Consider the following 23,231-nt stretch of genomic DNA (forward strand, 5'->3'; position numbering starts at 1 on the left):
CAGAAAAATATGCTTACGCAAAGCAACAACAATAACAGTTGGATTGAGATTTTTATATCAACACACATCTGAGATATTAAAAGTGGCCCACGTTTCCCCATGGCCCACGTTACCCCACTCTCCCCTATAAAATTCAGGAACAATATTCAGTTAGGCTTCCGCTTTTCCAAATCCGAATTGAGAGGCCTTACGCTTAACCCCTACCATCAGATTTTGTACAGCCACCTTGTTCACCTTTTTCGCCGCAGAGAGCCAGTTTGCCTTGAACTGCTGCTCGCCCTTAGCAGTTTTTTTGGTCTTCTTTAGGTTCCACTTGACAATAGCCCAGTATTTCTCAATTGGGCGGAGCTCTGGCGTGTTGGGAGGATTCTTATCCTTGGGAACAACCTGAACGTTGTTGGCGACGTACCACACCATTGCCTGTTTACCGTAATGGCAAGATGCCAAATCCGGCCAAAACAGTACGAAACAACCGTGTTTCTTCAGGAAAGGCAGCAAACGTTTATTCAAACACTCTTTCACGTAAATTTCTTGGTTGACAGTCCCGGAAGCTATGAAAATGCTGCTTTCAAGCCACAGGTACAGATGGCTTGCCAAACCAGATATTTCTTCGCGAACTTTGACAGTTTCATGTGCTTGAAAATATCTGCTACCATTCCCATTATTTTTGCCGTGTAAAAAAACTTCTGTCCCGGAAGCTGCTTGTCGTTGGCTTTGACGTAGGTTTCGTCGTCCATTACCACGCAGTCAAACTTCGTCAGCATCGTCGTGTACAGCCTCCGGGTTCACGCTTTGGCCGTCGCATTTTGTTTATCATCGCGATTTGGAGCCACTACCTTCTTGTAAGTCGATAGTCCGACTCGTTTTTTGGCTCGATGCACGGTTGTAGACGATACACCCAGCTTATTTGCGGCATCTCGGAGAGAGAGGTTAGGGTTTCGCTTGAAACTATCGGCAACTCTCTCCGGTTTTCGATTTCCCCCCGATCCAGACTTCCTGGCTATCGACAAACGATCCTCAAACACTTTAATTACATTTGTAACGGTTGATTTGGCAACTTTTAGTGATTTTGCCAGCTTTGCGTGCGAGTAGCTCGGATTTTCGCGATGCGCGAGCAAAATTTTGATACGCTGCTCTTCTTACTTGGACGGCATTTTGACAACTGAAGAGTGAATTCCAAAATCAAAATAGGAGCAACATTCTACACACACACACCTTCAAAATGAGGGGTGTTCAGGTCTTTTAAAAGAAAAATTGAAAGAAATAAGTCAAGTTGATATTGACCTAATTTTGACCGTATCACCCTTTACCTCCGTTTATGGCGGATGTTTCGGGGAACTAATTTTGTGGCTTCTGCACGTTCCGGATCGAGTTCGCAGTTTCGCTTCGTCGATGTTTGCGTGATGCACCCGCAGGGGTGGATAAGATTTTTATTAGGATTTTTTGTCTTTGAATGTCTGATTTCCGACGTCTAGATGAAAGAAAATAGTTGGTAAAAGTTGAGAGTGGAAGAGACCCACGGGTTGGCTTAAGTCGTGCTCCAGCTGTTCCCGCCATCGTCCTTTTGGAAATTCTATCGATATCGAATGAACAACATGTTCTTTTATAGTTCCAATGCTTCCTACTTTACTTTAACGGGGAACGTTTCACGTTTTGTTTGACTCATCGAGGTTTATAACTCATAACTCTTAACACTAAAACCCAACTCGAATTAAAACCAACAAATTAGTAATTTTTTGTATTTTTTTTTTTCGTTTTTGCTATTTTTGTTATTTTTGTCATTTTTGTCGTTTTTGTCATATTTGTCATTTTTGTCATTTTTGTCATTTTTGTCATTTTTTGTCATTTTTGTAATTTTTGTCTTTTTTTCATTTTGTCATTTCTGTCATTTTTGTCATTTTTTGCAATTTTTGTTATTTTTATTATTTTTGTAATTTTTGTAATTTTTGTAATTTTTGTAATTTTTGTAATTTTTGTAATTTTTGTAATTTTTGTAATTTTTGTAATTTTTGTAATTTTTGTAATTTTTATAATTTTTGTAACTTTTGTAATTTTTGAAATTTTTGTAATTTTTGTAATTTTTGTAATTTTTGTACTTTTTGTTATTTTTGTAATTTTTGTAATTTTTGTAATTTTTGTAATTTTTGTAATTTTTGTCATTTTTGTAATTTTTGTAATTTTTGTCATTTTTGTAATTTTTGTAATATTTGTAACTTTTGTAATTTTATTAATTTTTGTAATTTTTGTAATTATTGTAATTTTTGTAATTTTTGTAATTTTTGTAATTTTTGTAATTTTTGTAATTTTTGTAATTTTTGTAATTTTTGTAATTTTTGTAATTTTTGTAATTTTTGTAATTTTTGTAATTTTTGTAATTTTTGTAATTTTTGTAATTTTTGTAATTTTTGTAATTTTTGTAATTTTTGTAATTTTTGTAACTTTTGTAATTTTTGAAATTTTTGTAATTTTTGTAATTTTTGTAATTTTTGTACTTTTTGTAATTTTTGTAATTTTTGTAATTTTTGTAATTTTAGCAATCAAAGTAATTTTTGTAATTTTTGTAATTTTTGTAAATTTTGTAATTTTTGTAATTTTTGTAATTATTGTAATTTTTGTAAATTTTGTAATTTTTGTAAATTTTTAAATTTTTTTAATTTTTGAAATACATATTTCTAATTTTTGTAATTTTTGTAATTTTTGTTATTTTTGTAATTTTTGTCATTTTTGTAATTTTTGTAATTTTTGTAATTTTTGTAATTTTTGTAATTTTTGTTATTTTTGTCATTTTTGTAATTTTTGTAATTTTTGTTATTTTTGTAATTTTTGTAATTTTTGTAATTTTTGTAATTTTTGTAATTTTTGTAATTTTTGTAGTTTTTGTAATTTTTGAAATTTTTGTTATTTTTGTAATTTTTGTAATTTCTTGTCAATTTTGTAAATTTTGTCTTTTTAGTCATTTTTGTGATTTTTGTAAATTCAGTAATTTACGTGATTTTGTGAATTTTAAAAATTTTTTAACATTGGAATTTTTGTAATTATTGTAATATTTGTAATTTTTTTATATTTTTGTCATTTTTTTCATTTTTGTCCTTTTTTTCCATTTTTTGTCATTTTTGTCATTTTTGCCATTTTTGTCACTTTTGTCATTTTTGTCATTTTTGTCATTTTTGTCATTTTTGTCATTTTTGTCATTTTTGTCATTTTTGTCATTTTTGTCATTTTTGTCATTTTTGTCATTTATGTCATTTTTGTCTTTTTTGTCATTTTTTGTCATTTTTGTCATTTTTTGTCATTTTTGTCATTTTTGTCATTTTTGACATTTTTGTCATTTTTGTCATTTTTGTCATTTTTGTCATTTTGTCATTTTTGTCATTTTTGTCATTTTTGTCATTTTTGTCATTTTTGTCATTTTTGTCATTTTTGTCATTTTTGTCATTTTTGTCATTTTTGTCATTTTTGTCATTTTTGTCATTTTTGTCATTTTTGTCATTTTTGTCATTTTTGTCATTTTTGTCATTTTTGTCATTTTTGTCATTTTTGTCATTTTTGTCATTTTTGTCATTTTTGTCATTTTTGTCATTTTTGTCATTTTTGTCATTTTTGTCATTTTTGTCATTTTTGTCATTTTTGTCATTTTTGTCATTTTTGTCATTTTTGTCATTTTTGTCATTTTTGTCATTTTTGTCATTTTTGTCATTTTTGTCATTTTTGTCATTTTTGTCATTTTTGTCATTTTTGTCATTTTTGTCATTTTTGTCATTTTTGTCATTTTTGTCATTTTTGTCATTTTTGTCATTTTTGTCATTTTTGTCATTTTTGTCATTTTTGTCATTTTTGTCATTTTTGTCATTTTTGTCATTTTTGTCATTTTTGTCATTTTTGTCATTTTTGTCATTTTTGTCATTTTTGTCATTTTTGTCATTTTTGTCATTTTTGTCATTTTTGTCATTTTTGTCATTTTTGTCATTTTTGTCATTTTTGTCATTTTTGTCATTTTTGTCATTTTTGTCATTTTTGTCATTTTTGTCATTTTTGTCATTTTTGTCATTTTTGTCATTTTTGTCATTTTTGTCATTTTTGTCATTTTTGTCATTTTTGTCATTTTTGTCATTTTTGTCATTTTTGTCATTTTTGTCATTTTTGTCATTTTTGTCATTTTTGTCATTTTTGTCATTTTTGTCATTTTTGTCATTTTTGTCATTTTTGTCATTTTTGTGATTTTTGTCATTTTTGTCATTTCTGTCATTTTTGTCATTTTTTTCATTTTTGTCATTTTTGCCATTTTTGTCATTTTCGTCGTTTTTGTCATTTTTGTAATTTCTGTCATTTTTGTCAATTTTGTCATTTTTGTTATTTCTGTCAATTTTGTCAATTTTTTCATTTTTGTCAATATTGTCATTTTTGTCATTTCCGGCAAAAATTAAGAAAGACCATTTTTGAAAAGTGCCTTGCCTGTTGCCGGGCCAATTAGGCTTCTTCAACAACGGCCTAATGCCAATGATGAAAGGCCAATCTTCGCAAAAAGCACTAAATTGGGCATCGTTTAATTAGCAATTATTTTAATAGGACACCACAAAACGCGTCTTCGTTTCCGGGAAGCCGTCCGTCGCCATCGCCTCATTTAACATTCCAAGGCGGAAACGAACGCGGGAAACATGAGGTACCTCGATTGAACGTGACGGCAGCAATTAGGTATGCAGCTAAGCAAGCCACCTACGCACCTTTGTGGGTTTCCCTACACATCGAACGCTTTCGAGATGGAAGGGAACAAACGATTTCCTGACGTCGACACGAGGGAAATGTCTAAACCGAAAATACCGCTCGACAATAACAGTAGTAACAACGAAACCGCGTCATGATGCTTCTTGAGACTGAGTATGACGGTCGCCATGTCTCGGCAGCTCCTTCAGGTGGCACTTTGCGGTGATTGAAATTCAATTGTGTGGCTTTTCTTCGACTGGATGGCTGCTCCCGACGGAGGATAGCAATGGAATGGGTGGGTTCGAGGAAGTCGCAACTCTACGGGGAAAGCGCTTTGATTGGATTTCCCCAAATCCTCTTACGGGAATCCCGTCAGGGTCTCTTTCTCAGCAATTCTACACACATCGGCCCTACGTCGGCCGCATAGTTTCAATCAGAGACTTCCATCATACATAAGATGCGGTTGTGTAAGGGTCGGTGTGAGGGCGACGGATGTGGCGTAATTACGTCGGCTCTTCGCCATTTCGCTTTGATTTACGTGAGCTAATTTCGCCATAAATTTGCTGTAAATAATTGGCAACTTTCGTCGACCTTTTGTGCGGAAGGCCATCGGAACCGATGTGCATGTGGGGAGCTTAGCAAAGGGAGAAATGTGGGGTAGTGTTCTCATAAATTGAGTTGTCAAACAATATGGCACTCGCACGGTTTCCGCTCCGGCTGCTCCCCAAATTAGCTATGATTTCGAGCGGAATGAGCTTTCCCATTTTGGGAAGATTCCAAGGAGGGCGTTTGTCAAAACATTCAATCGGCTAGACCTTCGGTTACCAAACCGGTTTAAATTGATTTTATGATGCAATAAATCTACCGAAGCTTAGTCGCCTCCTTTCCGATGCTAGTGGCTACATTGATACGATTTGAATTTCTTGACAGAAGCATTACAAGAAAAGTTCCAATCACTTGATTAATTGCATCCGTGAGGTCATCAAGCGAAGCTTTACGAAATTGGAAATGAATTTCACGCGTGAACGGTTTTATCCGGCTGGGTGAATCGGGCAGCGTGCATAGTTAAATGAAAACCTCAAAAAACTATATCAACATCAATAAATGCCTGCCACGAGCCTCAAATTATTGAAGTCAATGAATAGTTATCGAAACAACACTACCTTGACGAAAACCTTATGCATTACACAAGTTGAAAATGATCAACGAAAATACATAAGGGACATTTGAATGTGAGGACTTTAAGGATATTGAAATATTTTTTTTTTGTTTTTTTTTTCTCTTTAAAACTGTATAGAATATTCTACCGAGTACTCAACCGAGTTTTCATTTCACCGAATAGTTGAGAAATTTAACACTAGAAAGACCGTTTGTTGAATATTTTTCAAATAATTCGTTTTAAAAATCCTCAAAAAAATACGACTTTTGATGAAGTTTTAATCTTTACAAATCTGTTGATTTTTTATTTCTCTAGTTCTTTTAATAAGCGAAATAAATTTCGCCATGGACTCCTAAACCGTGACCAGTCAAAATGAATGATAAAATTCACAACCCAAACTAGATATAAGTTTTTCGAATTCTTTTAGTGTTATTCGCAATCTTCATTTAAAACAATGATCCCTAGTTGAATTCCGGTGGGCAGAAGTGTGCCATTCGTTATAAAATTATTGATTTTCGAAGCAAAGTCCTGAAGATTCGTGGGAAAAGTTTTCGGATTGGCCGCTGTGTGGCGCTTCAAGAACTTGACTCCCAATTTTATTGGTCTGTTTTGTTGCTCAACTATAACTAAGCCTTCTATCAAGATTTGGCGAAATTTCTTCGAATTTTGTAAAAGTTATGTTAGATTTGATAAGTTTTGTGAGTAATACGTTATAGATACCTTTTACACAAAATTAGTATGAGTAAAATAGTTATGAATTTTGTATTCATTCATTCATATTTGAAGACATAAGTTATGAAACTGAATAATTTAAATGAAATTTCAAGATGCGTGCACGGAATGGCTGCTAATTCGCTGTAGTAAATATAATATAATAGACACTATATAATAATACAGTCTGAAATAGTTCTCAACTTGCTTTAGAATACAATATATTTTTGAGAAAGATGTTGAGAAACGAGAATATTCAAATTAGTTTAAATGTCGCTTTATATACAAGCGAAGTAAACAGTATCTAAAAAATATACTTGAAAATTTGTTTAAAAATTCAGAAGGAAAGTTTTGTTTGAATACTGTGTGGTCAATCCTGTTGACCAGGAGTTTTTGTTCAGTCCAAAATCTGATTTGCTGTCAAATCAGATACAAATTATAGGTTTTTGGAATGCAATATAAACCAATTAAAAAACTTTTTAGAGATACAAATGAACATAGGAACTTATCAATGTTGATTCAATTATTTTTGTTTTCGAAGTTTTCCGTCGCACGACATAACTTGTTAAACATAATTTCTAAAATTCACTCGATCAATGGCAACCGTTTTCCTTTTTACTTCGATGTTAATTCAATTACCATCTTTTTAGATAAATACACGATTGGAAATACCTGAATTATAACAATATAAATAAATAATAAATTTCAAGATATGATTGAAACTTTTTTTTTCTGAAATGAATAAAACGGAACCATAAATAAAAATTGTTGATTTAAAACTCATGTTGAATCTTGGTTTAGAGTTTGGTATAGTTTTTATTCTATTTTCAAGTAATCCGTCCAACGATATAACTTGACAAACACAATTCCTGAAATTCGACTGCTCTTTAATTGCTGCTTCTGTTTTTCTATAAGTTGAGCAATTTACCATGGGTGCACGGTTTCACTGCCATTCATCCAAAATCAACTTTTTTGCATGCTAAAGGTGAAAAATAACGACATTTATAGATTGGAAAGAAAATTTGTGTAATATACTTGGTTCTTCACTATGGGTGCACGGGTTCATCGCATTTTCAGTTCAATTAAGTTAAAATTTGTCAAAATACATTAAAAAAAATGCAATATTCGATGAAAACCCAAGTAACCAAAAGTCGCATAGCTACTTAATCGTGTTCATTCAAAGTTCACGTTTGGCTGAATAAAAAGTACTCGAGAGAAAAAACAACTATTTTTCGTAAGTGCTCAATTTAGACTTCTTAACGAACCTGAAAAGTCCATAGAAGTATCAATGAACATTCTTGTGCGTTTTAAGTGACTTAAAAAATTCTAAAATTTTATTCAAATATCGTGCATCAGGGCTTAAGGAAGAGCCGCCTCATGGGGGGTGTTTTGGTGGCTGATATTTTTTCATAATACTACTGTGTGTAATTTTTGTACTATTTGAGAATCCATTTTTAGTTCTTTCACATTAATAGTTTTTCGTAAATATATGTAAGTTGCTTTTGAAACTTTGTCTTGTGATCAAATAAATGCTTGGCTGACTTTTTTTTATAAACTTTACAACTTCCTTTCACCAATGGTTAAAACCTTTTAATATGCTTCAGACAGAGTCTGGTAGATTTAGTTAATTTGATTTGAGCCTAAACTTAGTTTTTGAAAGTCTACAATTTTAATAAAATAACTTCTATGCTCAAACCAAATACACTGAATCTACCAAACTCTTGATCAAATTTAAACCATCGATGTTAATAATTTGCAATTTTAAAAGTTACGAAAAAAAGATATAAATTAGCAGTTAAAATCTGATTATTGTAAACTTGATCCAAAGTTTGGATTTTAGTTTGAAAATTGACTCTTGTAAAAGCTTCAATATTATTAACCTTAAACTTAGATTGCCAGAACTTTTTCAGCGCGTTTCCAGGTCGAACAAATCCGGGTTATTTTATCTTAAAGCCTTGCAAAATCCGGGCATTTGATTTCAAAATTGACGACCAAAAATCCAGGCAATATCTAGGCAAATTTTGTCAAAACTTAGAAATTACCCAAAAATCAAGGAAAACATTGAAAAACATTTCTTTTATCAAAACTTATCGACAGATTTTAAATCGTATTATAGGCATTCAGAAAACCTTGCATAATTATGTTTATAAAACTTGCTGAAAAAATTTCGTTGTGGAGGTATAAATAAAAAAAGAATACAACACAATTATTGAAAAAAATCCAAGCTTTTTTCAATGAAATCCAGATCTTTAAAGTAAAAAAAAAACATGTTTTTAACAGAAAATATTTTAACCAGAAAATATTATTAGTCTGCAATCTCTTGCGATTTAAGTTTCTCATCGAAACTTTCATCTTGGTATTCTTATCTTGAAAGAAAAACTCATTTACGAGCTAAATCAGAATCTGACTTCAAAATATAAAATCTGAATCTGTCTGAACCTGATTTCAATATTAATATTTTAACCCTGTTTTCAAAGTTTCAAAACGATTTCTGAAATTAAGATTCCAGATCAGAATTTGATTCCAAATTCCAGATCAGAATTTTTTATATGAGCCAAGAGGTGAATTTTTTTTCATGAATCTGTAATTTAGAATCTGATACTTTCAGTTTCAATTTGAATTAATTATTTCTTTTATCAGGGAAGTGAAAAAATCGAAGGCTTCATTGTGGTTGGCGGCAAAAGCAATTTCTTTTAATTTGAGGGTAAAAGAACCCGATTTGTACATTTTTAAAAAGGAAATAAGAGATTCAAAAGAAGATGGTTTTTAAGAGAGTTCGGAAACGAATTAAAGTAGTAGTAGCAGAAGTAGTAGTAGTTAGTTAAAAATGAAGAGTAGGAAATGTGGAATTATGAATTTTTGTAAATCCGAACTTAAGTTTTAAGTAAATTTAATTAAAAAATATTATCAATTTATAACCCAACATGGGGAACAAAATACCAATTTCAAATGATAAATCTAATTTCGAATATTCAATTCTTAACCATCATTGTGAAGCTTTGTTATGTTTGAATTCCACCTAAGAATTAAATTAAAAAACTCCGAATCTAAATATGACACAAAAACTCAGGATGGTTTTTAATTATCATTTTTCATATTCAGAAATTATTATTTAAACATTTGAATGCATATGAGTTTCGAAAATCATGGAATCAAAACATCAGTTTTGACAAAATCTTGAATTGAAATTTCGAAAACCATGGAAATTTGGGGGTTTAACCCCCAAAACTTCCAATTAACATTTTAGTTCCATGCGAAACTTCTAATGAACTTTTTAGTTCCATGCTGGAGTTCTACGAAACTTGTGCGTTGTTTGAGTTGTGTCGAAAATTTTCACCTGATTTTTTCACATTCTTTTAGAGTTTTTCTAACCTTTCTTAATTGATTACAGTTCAATCTATCATCATGTTCATTCAGAAGTTTTCCCAAAAAAGTTTCTTTTTTCCCTACGTCTATGGTGAATTGGACAAAAATGGGTGGAGGGAGAAACATAAAAAAAAGTTAAAATAGTTTGGGAAATGCATTTCTATCAGCGATTGTATATGTTGAAAACGCAGGTTTCAGTGGTGGAATAGAGTTATCTTTATTCATGTTTCGTCTGTGAGGTCAGTAGAATTCAACTATAATAATAAGCGATAGCTAATTGTCACTTTCCACTTCTTATATTTCCTAGCCGGGAAAGTACTCATTTCTCAATGAGTACTTCGATATTCTTAACCAGAATATCTGGCAACACTGTTGTGTTACCACGAACCTAAATTGAGTTCTTTGGCTTCACAGTGTGATGATGTAAACATTTGTATCGTGTTTACCATCATCAGCTGTCATCATCAATCATCGATTCCATTGTTCGCAATTGCGAATTGCATGGAAATAGTGGCAACCAAAACAAACAATGTTTTGGTTTCGTCGGTAGAACAGCAGATTTCCTCTGCTGTTCACAAGAAATTTCGATCGGAATCCTCCCGAAATCGTGAGTATTAACAGAATACTTTAGTGTATAAATTTGAATTACATAAAACTAAAGGGTGATACGGTCAAAATTTGGTCAATATCAACTTGACGTATTTCTTTCAATTTTGCGTTTGAAAAACCTGAACACCCCTCATTTTAAAGGTGTGTGTGTGTAGCTTCTATTTTGATTTAGGAATTCACTCTTCAGTTGTCAAAATGCCGTCCAAGGAAGAAGAGCAGCGTATGAAATTTTGATCGCGCATCCAAGTAACTTGCACGCAAAGTTGGCAAAATCGCTAAAAGTTGCCAAATCAACCGATACAAATACAATTAAAGTGTTTGGGAAACGTTTGTCGACAGCCAGGAAGTCTGGATCGGGGACCGGAAGCCGCTGAGTCGATAAAGAGAGTTGTCGGTAGTTTCAAGAGAAACCATTACCTCTCTCTCCGAAATGCCGCAAATAAGCTGGGTGTATCGTCTACAACCGTGCATCGAGCCAAAAAAACGAGCCGGACTATCGACTTACAAGAAGGTAGTGACTCCAAATAGCGATGATAAACAAAATACGACGGCCAAAGCGCGATCCCGGAGGCTGTACACGACGATGCTAACGAAGTTTGACTGCGTGGTAATGGACGACGAATCCTACGTCAAAGCCGACTACAAGCAGCTTCCGGGACAGGAGTTTTATACGGCAAAAGGAAGGAAAAAGGTAGCAGATATTTTCAAGCACATGAAACTGTCAAAGTTCGCAAAGAAATATCTGGTTTGAAAGCAGCATTTTCGTAGCTTCCAGGACTGTCAACCAAGAAATTTATGTGAAAGAGTGTTTCAATAAACGTCTGCTGCCTTTCCTGAAGAAACACGGTTGTTCCGTACTGTTTTGGCCGGATTTGGCATCTTGCCATTACGGTAAAAAGGCCATGGAGTGGTACGCGGCCAACAACGTGCAGGTGGTTCCCAAGGACAAGAACCCTCCCAACACGCCAGAGCTTCGCCCAATTGAGAAATACTGTGCAACTGTCAAGCGGAACCTAAAGAAGATAAAAAAAAGCTGCAAAAGTCGAGCAGCAGTTCAAGGTAAACTGGCTTTCTGCGGCGAAGAAGGTGGACAAGGGGGCTGTACAAAATCTGATGGCAGGGGTTAAGCGTTAGGCCCGGCAATTCGGATTTGGAAAAGCGGAAGCCTAACTGAATATTTTTCCTGAATTTTTTACAAATTAAACTTGAAAAAGAAATTTAATTTGATTTTTTAAATAAACGGTTTCACCGATTTATACGCGTTTTCCCTTGACCAAATTTCGACCGTATCACCCTTTACGTTTGTGGTGTTTCTTTTAGTGGAGGGAACGAGAGAAACTTCTTTGGAGGATTTTGCTTCAGAGCCATGTCATCATAGAATATTCTACCGAATACTCAGTCGAATATTCGTTACACCGAATAGTTGGAAAGTTCAATATTCGGGAGATACATCTCTAGTTTGAGATCTGTGAAGCTGTCTGTTCAATTTTTTTCAAGAATTGCATATCAACTTTAACTTTAATTTAAGATTAAATGAAACGAGCCCCAGGACATTGATTGAACTGCTCAACGAAACGAATGAAGAAACTTCATTTCGATATTTGATTATTTCCATTCTTCCATTACTAAGTAGTCACATTTTGTCCATGAATTCGATCTTATTCGGATGATAACAGACAGAAGTAGTATCAAATTTTGTTATTCTCATTCGATTGAAAATCACCAAGATTAAACAAATATACTGGAACTCATCGAGTATCGAGAATGTTTGCAAACCCCTTTCAATATGCTAACCAAACTCGGTCAATTACACAATGCTTCCGAATCTGATGCTTCGAATGCCGAAAAATAAATTTTCTCCTTTACCGTTCAACGCTCTATCTTGATCCGGAGGAATCGGACACAACTAGGAACTATTCCCAAATTGGAACAACTGAAAATTATGTGCTCCATCCTTTACCGTTCAATGCCTTCTGTCGGCATCCTTTCGGTTTTTTTTTTTCAAACTTATCTCGCAGTACCATATCCATCCGTAATATTATTTTATTGGTTTTCTGTGACTACTACTGCATCTTTGAATCCCATTTCGGAAGCTGCATATAAAAGGACCTGTCTCTGGAGCCACTCCACCCATTGATGCCCATGGAAGAACGGATGAACGAGGCAGAATCCTTGAACCGGAGCCAGGGGATGATACCACAGGAGTCACACCTGAAATCTGGAACTTTCCTAGTGGCTCCGGAATAGTTCCGAGGCAAGGGAAACAGGGGTCTCCGGCGGAAAGATCCCAATCGAACATTGTTGAAATTCAACCCAGTTTCCTCATATCAATTACGATTTCCCCCGAAACCCCTAACATCTTTTCCATTGCTTTGTGTTTGAATTTCGAATAGCTGGAAGATGTTCTGCACCGAAGAAGAGATACGGTAAAAACAGGCTCATTTGCATCTGCTTTTCGGATAATTTATGAACCAGACTGGCTGCTGCTGATCCCTCTTTTCCTGTGAATTCCATCGACAGTTTCCTTTCTTTCGCCTGGGAAAGTCGAACAATTCGAAGATGTGTGTGACCCTGCTGGGCTAAAAGTGGGCGGCGGAGTGCTGAACTGTAACATGTGAAATAAATGTTCCACTCGATGAAAATTTATCTCTTCCTTTTTGGGGGTAAAATCTCTCTTCCACCTCCCATTCAGTTATTCTTTTCTAAAGAGCCAAGCATTTTAGTACAGACGGAGAAAGAACTTTGGACGACGACGATGACGACGCAGGAAAAGCATATTGATGCAAGTCGAATATGCACGTGTTCTGGCAAGACAATACGTTTTCGATCGGATTTTCTCTCTTCAAGTCATGCCAGGAAATGGAAGCTGTTTCTCATTTGTCAATTGATTATTTCGGATGCCTTACAAATTTTAAAGGGAACTTCGAAGTCCGATTTTGACAATGGAAGTACATACGTTTCTCGGTTCTTAAAACAAATTTTGAATCAAAACTTACTAATACCAATTGATCTGTTTTAAGTAAAGTCCTTTGGTTGTAGAAAAGAAAAGCGTAAAATAGTTTCAACATTCGTCCACTGTGATCATCAAAGAAGCTTTCGGTGCATTTCTAGCAGCGTGTTCTGAATTCCTTGACTGATAAACCTGTTTGTGGAAAAGCAATCTTTATGAGCGACAAAATTTGAATCTCCTCTCAGATTTAGGAAACTTTCTAAATTAGAGTTTGATTTCTTTGATGTTTGAAAGTACGATTCCGATCAAACGAGAGTTCCAAGTGTTGCACATGATCTGAATAGTCTGATGAAACAATATTAAAAGTAATGAAATGAAATAACGCTCTGGTCATGAATCATGGAATAAAATAAGTAAAACTTAGAAAGCGCTTGAAATTTTTTTTAAACACACATTTAAGACAAACAGCTCGAAAGAAAATCTTAATTTAACAACTTTCGATTATGTCATTAGGAAATATTTTCTCAAGTTCTCAAGTGTCTCAAATCTCAAGCCTTCTGTCTTTAGTCTTCTAAGACAGTCTAAGACTTAGTCTTCAATCTCAAATCTCAAGTCCCAAGTCTCCGATTTTAAGTTTCAAGTCTCAAGACTCAAATCTCGAGTCTTATGTCTCAAGCCTCAAGTCTCAAGTCTCAAGTCTTAAGTCGCAAGTTTCAAGTCTAAAACCTAAAATTTCAAGCCTTCCTTAATTCCAAAATCAATTCTCAAATCTCAAGTCTAAAGTCTAAAGTCTCAAGTCTTAAGTCTTAAGTCTCAATTCTCTAGTCTCAAGTCTCAAGTCTCAAGTCAGAAGTCTCAAGTCTCAAGTCTCAAGTCTTAAGTCGCAAGTCTCAAGTCTCAAGTCTCAAGTCTCAAGTCTCAAGTCTCAACTTTAACTATGATGAATTTCACTTTATGTCTATGATTGATTTTACCACATTTATGATTAAAGATAATTTCTGTTCGGAGTTGTGTTTCCTCGATATTTATATTTTTTTGTTTATTTTATGAAAATTTAATATATATTCAACTTTATTTATCAAACATATTTTCACATAGATACACTTTTACACATGCAACATAATAATGTTGAGGTTCGTTTTCCCGGCACCTCCGCCGAGCGTTCCGAGTTTGCTGCTGCTGCTGTTGAAAATTACCATCGCCGCTCAAATCATGAGAAATCCTGTTAAGATGTTCCAGGAAATCATAATTTTCATCTGCCCTCCAGCCGGGAGTCAATCACTTCCGGCAGGGATTAACCTAGAAGAGGGAAACAGTTATTAATATCGGATAAAATAATAATCAATTTAGGACTGGCTGTCGACTTGTACTTACGAAATAGTGTCCCGGAACTGCTCTTCCCGATTCCACTTTTTTGCCAATTAAAATGAGCTGTTGACGACATTTTTCATACTTCCTTCCACCGCTGGAGAAGACTGCAAAAAAAAACGGGAAATTCGGAATAACGTCGAAATTCGCGTTAAATAGATTCTTACCGTGAATTTCTAGCATCCTGGAGGTTTTAGTACTTTACTAATTACCAGTCGTTGAAGCAGCATACGCTTTTCCGTTCCGTGGGAACCGGCCTGAGTCTTTCGGTCTCGAACAATGTTCATGCAGGTTTCTTTCCGTTTCGTCGATTTCGACCCGAAGTTTTTTTTTCTTTTTCTGCGGACCAGCTACACTCATGTGCAGGGAGACTCATATTTGTGTACAAATGCACCTGATTGGAAAAATCAACTATATAAATATTTAGATTATAATAAATATAAAGTTTAATCTATTATTCTATAGTTGAATATCCAAATTCAATCATACAATTGTAGTTGAATCTATCATATTGCTTCAATTTTGGCATTAAAGTTCAATTTACTATATTCATAGTTGATTGCGTAAAGTCAAACAGCAGTTTGTAGTTTAGTCTATTAAATTTATAGTGAGATGCGAAAAAATCAACTGCACTTTGATGATTGGTACAATAAGCTGAAATAATTGTAACAACAGTCGTTTTTTCTCCGTGAAGTCTCAAGTCTCAAGTCTCAAGTCTCAAGTCTCAAGTCTCAAGTCTCAAGTCTCAAGTCTCAAGTCTCAAGTCTCAAGTCTCAAGTCTCAAGTCTGAAGTCTCAAGTCTCAAGTCTCAAGTCTCAAGTCTCAAGTCTCAAGTCTCAAGTCTCAAGTCTCAAGTCTCAAGTCTCAAGTCTCAAGTCTCAAGTCTCAAGTCTCAAGTCTCAAGTCTCAAGTCTCAAGTCTCAAGTCTCAAGTCTCAAGTCTCAAGTCTCAAGTCTCAAGTCTCAAGTCTCAAGTCTGAAGTCTCAAGTCTCAAGTCTCAAGTCTCAAGTCTCAAGTCTCAAGTCTCAAGTCTCAAGTCTCAAGTCTCAAGTCTCAAGTCTCAAGTCTCAAGTCTCAAGTCTCAAGTCTCAGGTCTCAAGTCTCAAGTCTTAAGTATAAAGTTTCAAATCTCAAGTTTCAGTCTAGAGTCTGAAGTCTAGATTCTCAAGTCTTCGGACTCCGGTTTAAGGTCTCCGGTCTCCGGTCTCCGGTCTCCGGTCTCCGGTCTCCGGTCTCCGGTCTCCGGTCTCCGGTCTCCGGTCTCCGGTCTCCGGTCTCCGGTCTCCGGTCTCCGGTCTCCGGTCTCCGGTCTCCGGTCTCCGGTCTCCGGTCTCCGGTCTCCGGTCTCCGGTCTCCGGTCTCCGGTCTCCGGTCTCCGGTCTCCGGTCTCCGGTCTCCGGTCTCCGGTCTCCGGTCTCCGGTCTCCGGTCTCCGGTCTCCGGTCCCCGGTCTCTGGTCTCTGGTCTCTGGTCTCTGGTCTCTGGTCTCCGGTCCCCGGTCTCTGGTCTCTGGTCTCCGGTCTCCGGTCTCCAGTTTCTGGTCTCCGGTCTCCGGTCTCCGGTCTACGATTTCAGGTTTCCGTTTACGATTTCCGGAGACCGGAGACCGGAGACCGGAAACCGAAGACCGGAAACCGGAGACCGGAGACTGGAGACAGGAGACCGGAGACCGGAGACAGGAGACCGGAGACCGAAGACCGGAGACCGGAGACCGGAGACCGGAGACCGGAGACCGGAGACTGGAGACCGGAGACCGGAGACCGGAGACCGGAGACCGGAGACCGGAGACCGGAGACCGGAGACCGGAGACCGGAGACCGGAGACCGGAGACCGGAGACCGGAGACCGGAGACCGGAGACCGGAGACCGGAGACCGGAGACCTGAGACCTGAGACTGGAGACCAGAAACTGGAGACCGGAGACCGGAGACCAGAGACCAGAGACCAGAGACCGGGGACCGGAGACCGGAGACCAGAGACCAGAGACCAGAGACCGGGGACCGGAGACCGGAGACCGGAGACCGGAGACCGGAGACCGGAGACCGGAGACCGGAGACCGGAGACCGGAGACCGGAGACCGAAGACCGGAGACCGGAGACCTGAGACCGGAGACCGGAGAACGGAGACCGGAGACCGGAGACCGGAGACCGGAGACCGGAGACCGGAGACCGGAGACCGAAGACCGAAGACCGGAGACCGGAGACCGGAGACTGGAGACCGAAGACTGGAGACCGGAGACCGGAGACCGAAGACCTGAGACCTGAGACCGGAGACCGGAGACTGGAGACCGGAGACTGGAGACCGGAGACCGGAGACCGGTGACTTGAAAGAAGATAAATAAAACCAACCCTGACCGGTGTCCGGTCTCCGGTTTTCGGTCTCTGGTTTCCGGTGTTCGGTTTCCGGTTTCCGATTTCTGGTCTCCGGTTTTCGGTCATCAGTCTCCGGTCTCCGATCTCCGGTGTCCAGTCTTATGTCTTCTGTTCCACGCCCAATTATAAATGTTCATGTGCCTTACACGGATCTTGATTTTGTTTCAGAAAGGGTTAGTCTTATTCATCTTCCTTCAATTTGTTATTTATTCGTCACTACTTCGTTTAAAAATGAAAGAATTTGTGCCCCAGTTTTACATAAACATTATGTAAAACAGGTTGCTGGCAACCCATTTTCAAACACAAACTTTGAAATCGTCAAACTTTGAACCTGTGGCGATGGAATTGGCGTAATGGCTACCTGTGCAATCCACACACATTTTCCTTGTGATTTATCCACGTCAGTAAGTGAACAATATTCTTAAGTTTATTTTACAATCTGTCAGATTAAGCTCTAAGGTTTAACCATCTCTGCTGATACCAATTGTGGTTCTCACTTGTATGGTAACATTCGTAAGCAACGAATCTGTGTTTAATCTAACTTTTTCCCTAGGGTTTAAAAATCGTCGAGTGCCACTAAAATGACTAAATGACTAAAAAAAAATTGTTGTCCTTGTTTATTCTTTCCTAAATTCTATTCAATCACCAATTTGATGATTATTTTCTTTCTCTTTTTTCTTGCAGGTAACCGTTTAACCATCCATCTGACCTCCTTCGACGGTGCCAAATTCAATCCGATAACAGTGTTGTCGGTGCATACATGCGAGAGTGCATACCGTTCCGTTGCATTGACCCATTAATGCCAAAACAGCCCGGAAACCGGAAAGCAAACTTCAATCCGTCAACCGCGCCAAACGAAAGCGAACAACCAAAATAGCATTCCGGCATCGCTATCATCCGGGGAACATGATTTACATTGCAAATCGGGACGCAAGCATCCAGTCAAAAGCAGCCATTTTGCAAACCCCCAAAAACAGTCAGTCATCGATAGAATTTAAATAAAAAAAGTTCAACAATGCGATAGCCAGGGGAAGCGGGTGCCCTTAAATTGATATTCTGAATAATTTAATTTCAATTGCACCAACCCTTCACTTGATTTTTCAACGGGATTCCGAATGGGTAGAAAATCGAAAAAAAAAATCTACATGAATTGAAAAATGTTCAACGAGTGTGGCGGTCGAACGTGGGAGGAATGCATTTTTAACCGGAACTGCATTCCGATTCCGATTCATTGATGCAGAGGGGAAGCTGCGGAGTGAGGAAGGGTTAAGTTTCCGATAATAGTGATTCCGATTCCGGGAATATTGGATTGGTGAATGAAATGCATCCATTTTGAGAGCCCTCCCTCGACAGGTCCCGTCATCTCTTTCCTTTCGGATTTTTTTTTTCAGCTGCATATTTAAACTCAGTCACTGATTTATTCAACCTTCTGCGGTTGCCTTCGTGATTGCAATGGTTTTTTTTTTCTCTGGCGCCGATGAACGACGGTTTGATTGGATTCGACACGGATTTCTCAATCTCGAGGATGGGTAGAAATTGAAGTCTAATTAATATTTACCTAAGGATGATTTGAGTTAGTCACTGCTGCTGGAATCGACAGCGATATGGGGCTGCATTTAAATTCACATTTCATAAAAATTAATTTATCTCGATCGTTCGATTTCCCATCAGTGCAGTGTTTTGATAGAACGATGAACTTTCAAGTTGATTTGCACTTCGATTATCGATGTTAACTTGGCACATATACAAAACGCATTTCATCGAATGAACCACTAAATTTGTCACAACATATTTGAGTTCCTTGAGAAGTAAAAGTGGAAAATTATTTTCCCTTTTTCGGGAACCTTTCACTCAGCAAAATTTTAACTTTTAGTGATTCAGTTTAAAAGCTTCTGTTTTTTCTGGTTACTTGAGTAAGTCTCTTGAAAAACTTCAATTTCAGGAGAGTAGCTTGTCATAAGTAATCTTGTGCTCAGTTTTGGCCGAAAATCAACTCACTGTTAGCCGCACATGCTCCATTTACCTACTGTTATTATTAGGGAATATCCATAACTGGCGTAGCTTTTTTTGTTGAGTTTTTATACCACCCCTCCCCCTTGTAGCATTTCGTCACAAAGTCATAGACCCCCCCCCTAGATAATAACGTAGCTTTAATAACCCCCCCCCCCCCCACCATTTTTAATTTTTACTTTTATCAGCATTTTGCAAGAATAATACAAAAAATAACAAAAAAAAAGGGAGGGATGTTATAAATGGAATTTTGAAAAAGAATATCAATCAGTCAAAAAATCAAGCTACCTTTCAACAAACAGGATAACTAGAAGGTATTCAATCAGTTGCGTCGGTCCAAATTATGTCCATTCTGGATTCCAATGAAATCGTTGGGCAGCTTTCCTCCATCTGTTCGGCTGGAATAATTGCACCTACTCTCTATCGTCCTCCGGAGTGATGACCAGCACTTCGTGTCCTCTTTTAAATTACTCAAAACTATTTTGATTTTTTTTTCGATATTTAATTAAAGCCACGTATGTAGTTTTACTTGAACCCCTACCCCCCCCTCTCGTCACACACCGTCCCACAAAGTCAACCTCCCCCCTCCCCCCAAATGCTACGTCATTTATGGATGATCCCTTAAACGAACAGCGTAGAGAGAAGAGAGTTTAGAGAATAGCTTTTGGCGTAAAGCGCTTTGACGAATAGCGATTGATGAATAGAGTGTGACAAACACTCGATTCCAGGGTTGCCAATTTTTTTCCAAAATTTAGGAAACCGTTAAGAAATAAGGATAAATCAGGCTTAAATATAAAAGCCACACCCACACCGATGACTTTTTCTTGTCTTTCTTACAAAAAGGTTTAGTTATCGATCATGGTGATACATATCATAAATTTTATATCTTCAAATGTTTAAGTCACCGTTGTTATTATATTTTCGTTTTTGGATCGATTTATCACGGAAATCACCGAGAAAAATCAATCCAAAAACGAGAAGATATCATAAATTATGAGTTCTAGACCCTTTTTTCTTGGTATCTATCGATTCAGCTCGATAATTTAAGAAGCTGTGTGGATTTGTTTTTGTTTATAAAGCTTAACTGGGCTTAACAGTTCTAATGAACTTTTTATTGACAGTTCAATCATTTATTATGGTGCGGATTTATTTTCTCTACAAATTTTGATGAAATATGGAATTAGATGAATTTTACTATTTTTTATGAATAAAGTTCTCATCTTGACTCTGAAATAAATAAAAAAGTGATAAAAAAAACTAATAATGATAAATTCAATATACGAAAGATCCAAACACAACCAAATTTACAAAAAAAATCAAGTTAGAAGAAGAAAAAAAAACGTTCTTAGTTTTCAAGCACATTGGCCCTAAGAATATATCCAAAGAATCTTTGCTTATTCTCAAAAAAGCTGAATTTCCGCTTATTTTAGACTGTTGAGATTTTAAATGTTGTGTTGTTTGTGAGATCTGAGATAAGATATTGCCAGCTCGTTTTTGCTCCTCCCCGAATTTACTCGGTTGGGATGAAAATAAATTGGATAAGCATTGTTTATATATTTAGCCATAGTGGATTGAAAAATAAACAACATTAGTCGTCCTTAAATTACTCATCTATAACAAATCAGAAATGGGTTTCGAACTCCGAATTTAATATAAGGGTTCATATTCTGCAAAACATTTAGATTTCCGAACTGGAATTTATTTTAAAAGCTCTAAAAGATATAACGTTCGAAATAAAATAATGATTACAAATTAAGTTTATATTTTTACATAGAGTAGTGCATAGGAAACTTGTGAATTCGATCAATACGTTGACTTTATTGCAAAAGTATTGCGCTTGCATACCCAAAAGCATGTTAAAAGTATATTTAGAGGTTAGAATAATCAGAAAAAAATATAACAAAAAGTTAAAAAAGCTGCCTTTAAAAATTCGTTAATAAATCGTATCGTATTTACTAATGATGAAAAATGTGTAGAATCGCGTTAATTTTTAAATCCATCATCCAAAATAGTTCAGCGGTGACTGAAACAATCTCAGTGGTTGATCGATTGGTTTTTACACTTCTTTCTTACCTTTTTTTAGCCATAATCTTTTGGCCACAACTATTAATTTGTACGGTTGAGAAGCATGCGAGATAGAGCGATTTAAAGGGAAAAGTGTTAAGTAATCACTCTAGATGAAGGTTACCAGAATTTTTTGAGCACGTATCCTGGCCGGACAAACCAGGCTATTTTATGTAATCCTGGCAAAATCCGAGCATATGATTTCAAAAATGATAACCATAAATCTGGGCAATATACGGGCATATTTTTTTCTAAACCCAGAAATTACTCAACAAAAATTATTAGAAAAATTGAATAACTATTTTTTTTTCATCAAAACTTATCGACAGATTTTCAATCGTATTTAAGGCTTTCAGAAATCCATTCATGATATTTTTTATAGAACTTGCTTAAAAAAATTCGTTTTGGAAGCGTTTGTTGTTTCTTTTTTTTAGTTTGATTTGCTAAAATAAAGTGAATAAATCCGGGCCAAATCCACGCATTTTATAATGAAATCCGAGCAAACGGTCCGGGCCGGACTTATCCCAAATTTTGTATTAAATATCCGGGCAAACTCGTATAAAACCGGGCAATCTGGCAACGTTACGCTAGATACCTTAAGGGACTTTTTTGTCAGGGCTTCCAGGAAGTGTTTCATGAATTCATTGGGGATCCCAGAAAAATCTTGAAATATATGGGAGCGTCTGGAAAAAAAATACAACCCTCCAAATTTTCCAATAGTGACACCCTAGGACGGATTAAAGTTAAAATGTACATTATTCTGTATTGTAGGGACCACATGAATGTAGTTAATATAAAACTAGGAGGCCGAGACTAAATGTTTGTAATCTTGTCTGATATTTTCAAGTAGTTGGACAATAAAGACGCAAATCCCAAATCATCAAGTCTTGCTTATTACAAATCGGCATCCTGCAGTATATTGAAACGTATAATTTTCCGTGAAAATTAGAAAATCAGGCAAGATTAGGCTTACTTCCTAAAATCAGGAAAAATGGAGGCTCATCAGGTTATCAGGATTGACCTCGAAAAAATTAGCAATCCTTAAAAATCATTGGCAACCCTGTTTCGGACTTAACATTGGGTTAATTGCGTTTGGGGAATATCGGTTATCGACTAGCGTTGCCGCTATCAGCGAACAGGTATTCGGAAATCGCTATTCGTAATAAAAGACGCTAACCGATATTCTCAAATAGCGTTTGAAAGAAAGGATTTGACGAAAAGCCTTAAGCGGATAGTGTTTTTTTGTTTCGATTATGGCATTCGCGACTTTTTTTAATCAACGTTGTAGTTGACGGACAGATATTGAAAAATTTACCCGATACAACTGTGTTCGCTATTTACTCTGGGCTCGAACTCATGGACATTGGCTCAGGAAAAATCTGACTTGCCAACTGAGCTATATATATCATAAGCGACCTGCATGGGATAGTGATTAGAAAATAACGTTTAGAAAAGAATGTAAAGCGATTAGTGTTTGACAAATAGCGAACAGCGATTAGCAAGAAGCTTAGAGAGGAAAACGATTTAGAAGAATTGAATAGCCAATAGCGCTTGTCGAATAGTGTTTCGTGAATAACATCCAGTGAGTAGCATTTGGTAAACAGTTGATAAGTTTTAAATGAATCGGCATATTGCGTATTTTCTACAGACTGCATTGCCAAAGCATATGGCGCTATCATGAATCTGATTTTCTATCGTAATACACAAATATCAAATATGTTTCTAGCGAACTCCGTTTCGTTTCAACTTGGAAAATTTCATGAATCGTTTAAATGAATGTCAATTGCACCCGAATGCATTGTTAAGCAATTATTGCAAAAATGTTGGACGATCACTTTTTCTGACGTTTGCTACTAATTTGAAATCAGGAATCAATTGACCGTGCCAAAAAAAACCCTCGTAGATGAATTTTCATCTCGATGCG

At 36.2% G+C, this 23,231-nt stretch overlaps 1 protein-coding gene across 1 annotated transcript in view; it reads left to right on the forward strand.

The window, feature by feature from the left end:
* LOC129738066 (50 kDa spicule matrix protein-like) overlaps positions 1-17,118 on the forward strand; it is a 31,754-nt gene extending 14,636 nt beyond the window's left edge. Inside the window, exon 2 of the mRNA XM_055729248.1 lies at positions 16,054-17,118. Coding sequence (XP_055585223.1) covers positions 16,054-17,118 — 1,065 coding nt within the window. The remainder of the gene's footprint in view (positions 1-16,053) is intronic.
* Positions 17,119-23,231: the final 6,113 nt, after the last annotated feature.

The sequence above is a fragment of the Uranotaenia lowii genome, chromosome 1 (genome assembly GCF_029784155.1).
Source record: "Uranotaenia lowii strain MFRU-FL chromosome 1, ASM2978415v1, whole genome shotgun sequence".
In the NCBI taxonomy this organism is placed as follows: Eukaryota; Metazoa; Arthropoda; class Insecta; order Diptera; family Culicidae; genus Uranotaenia; species Uranotaenia lowii.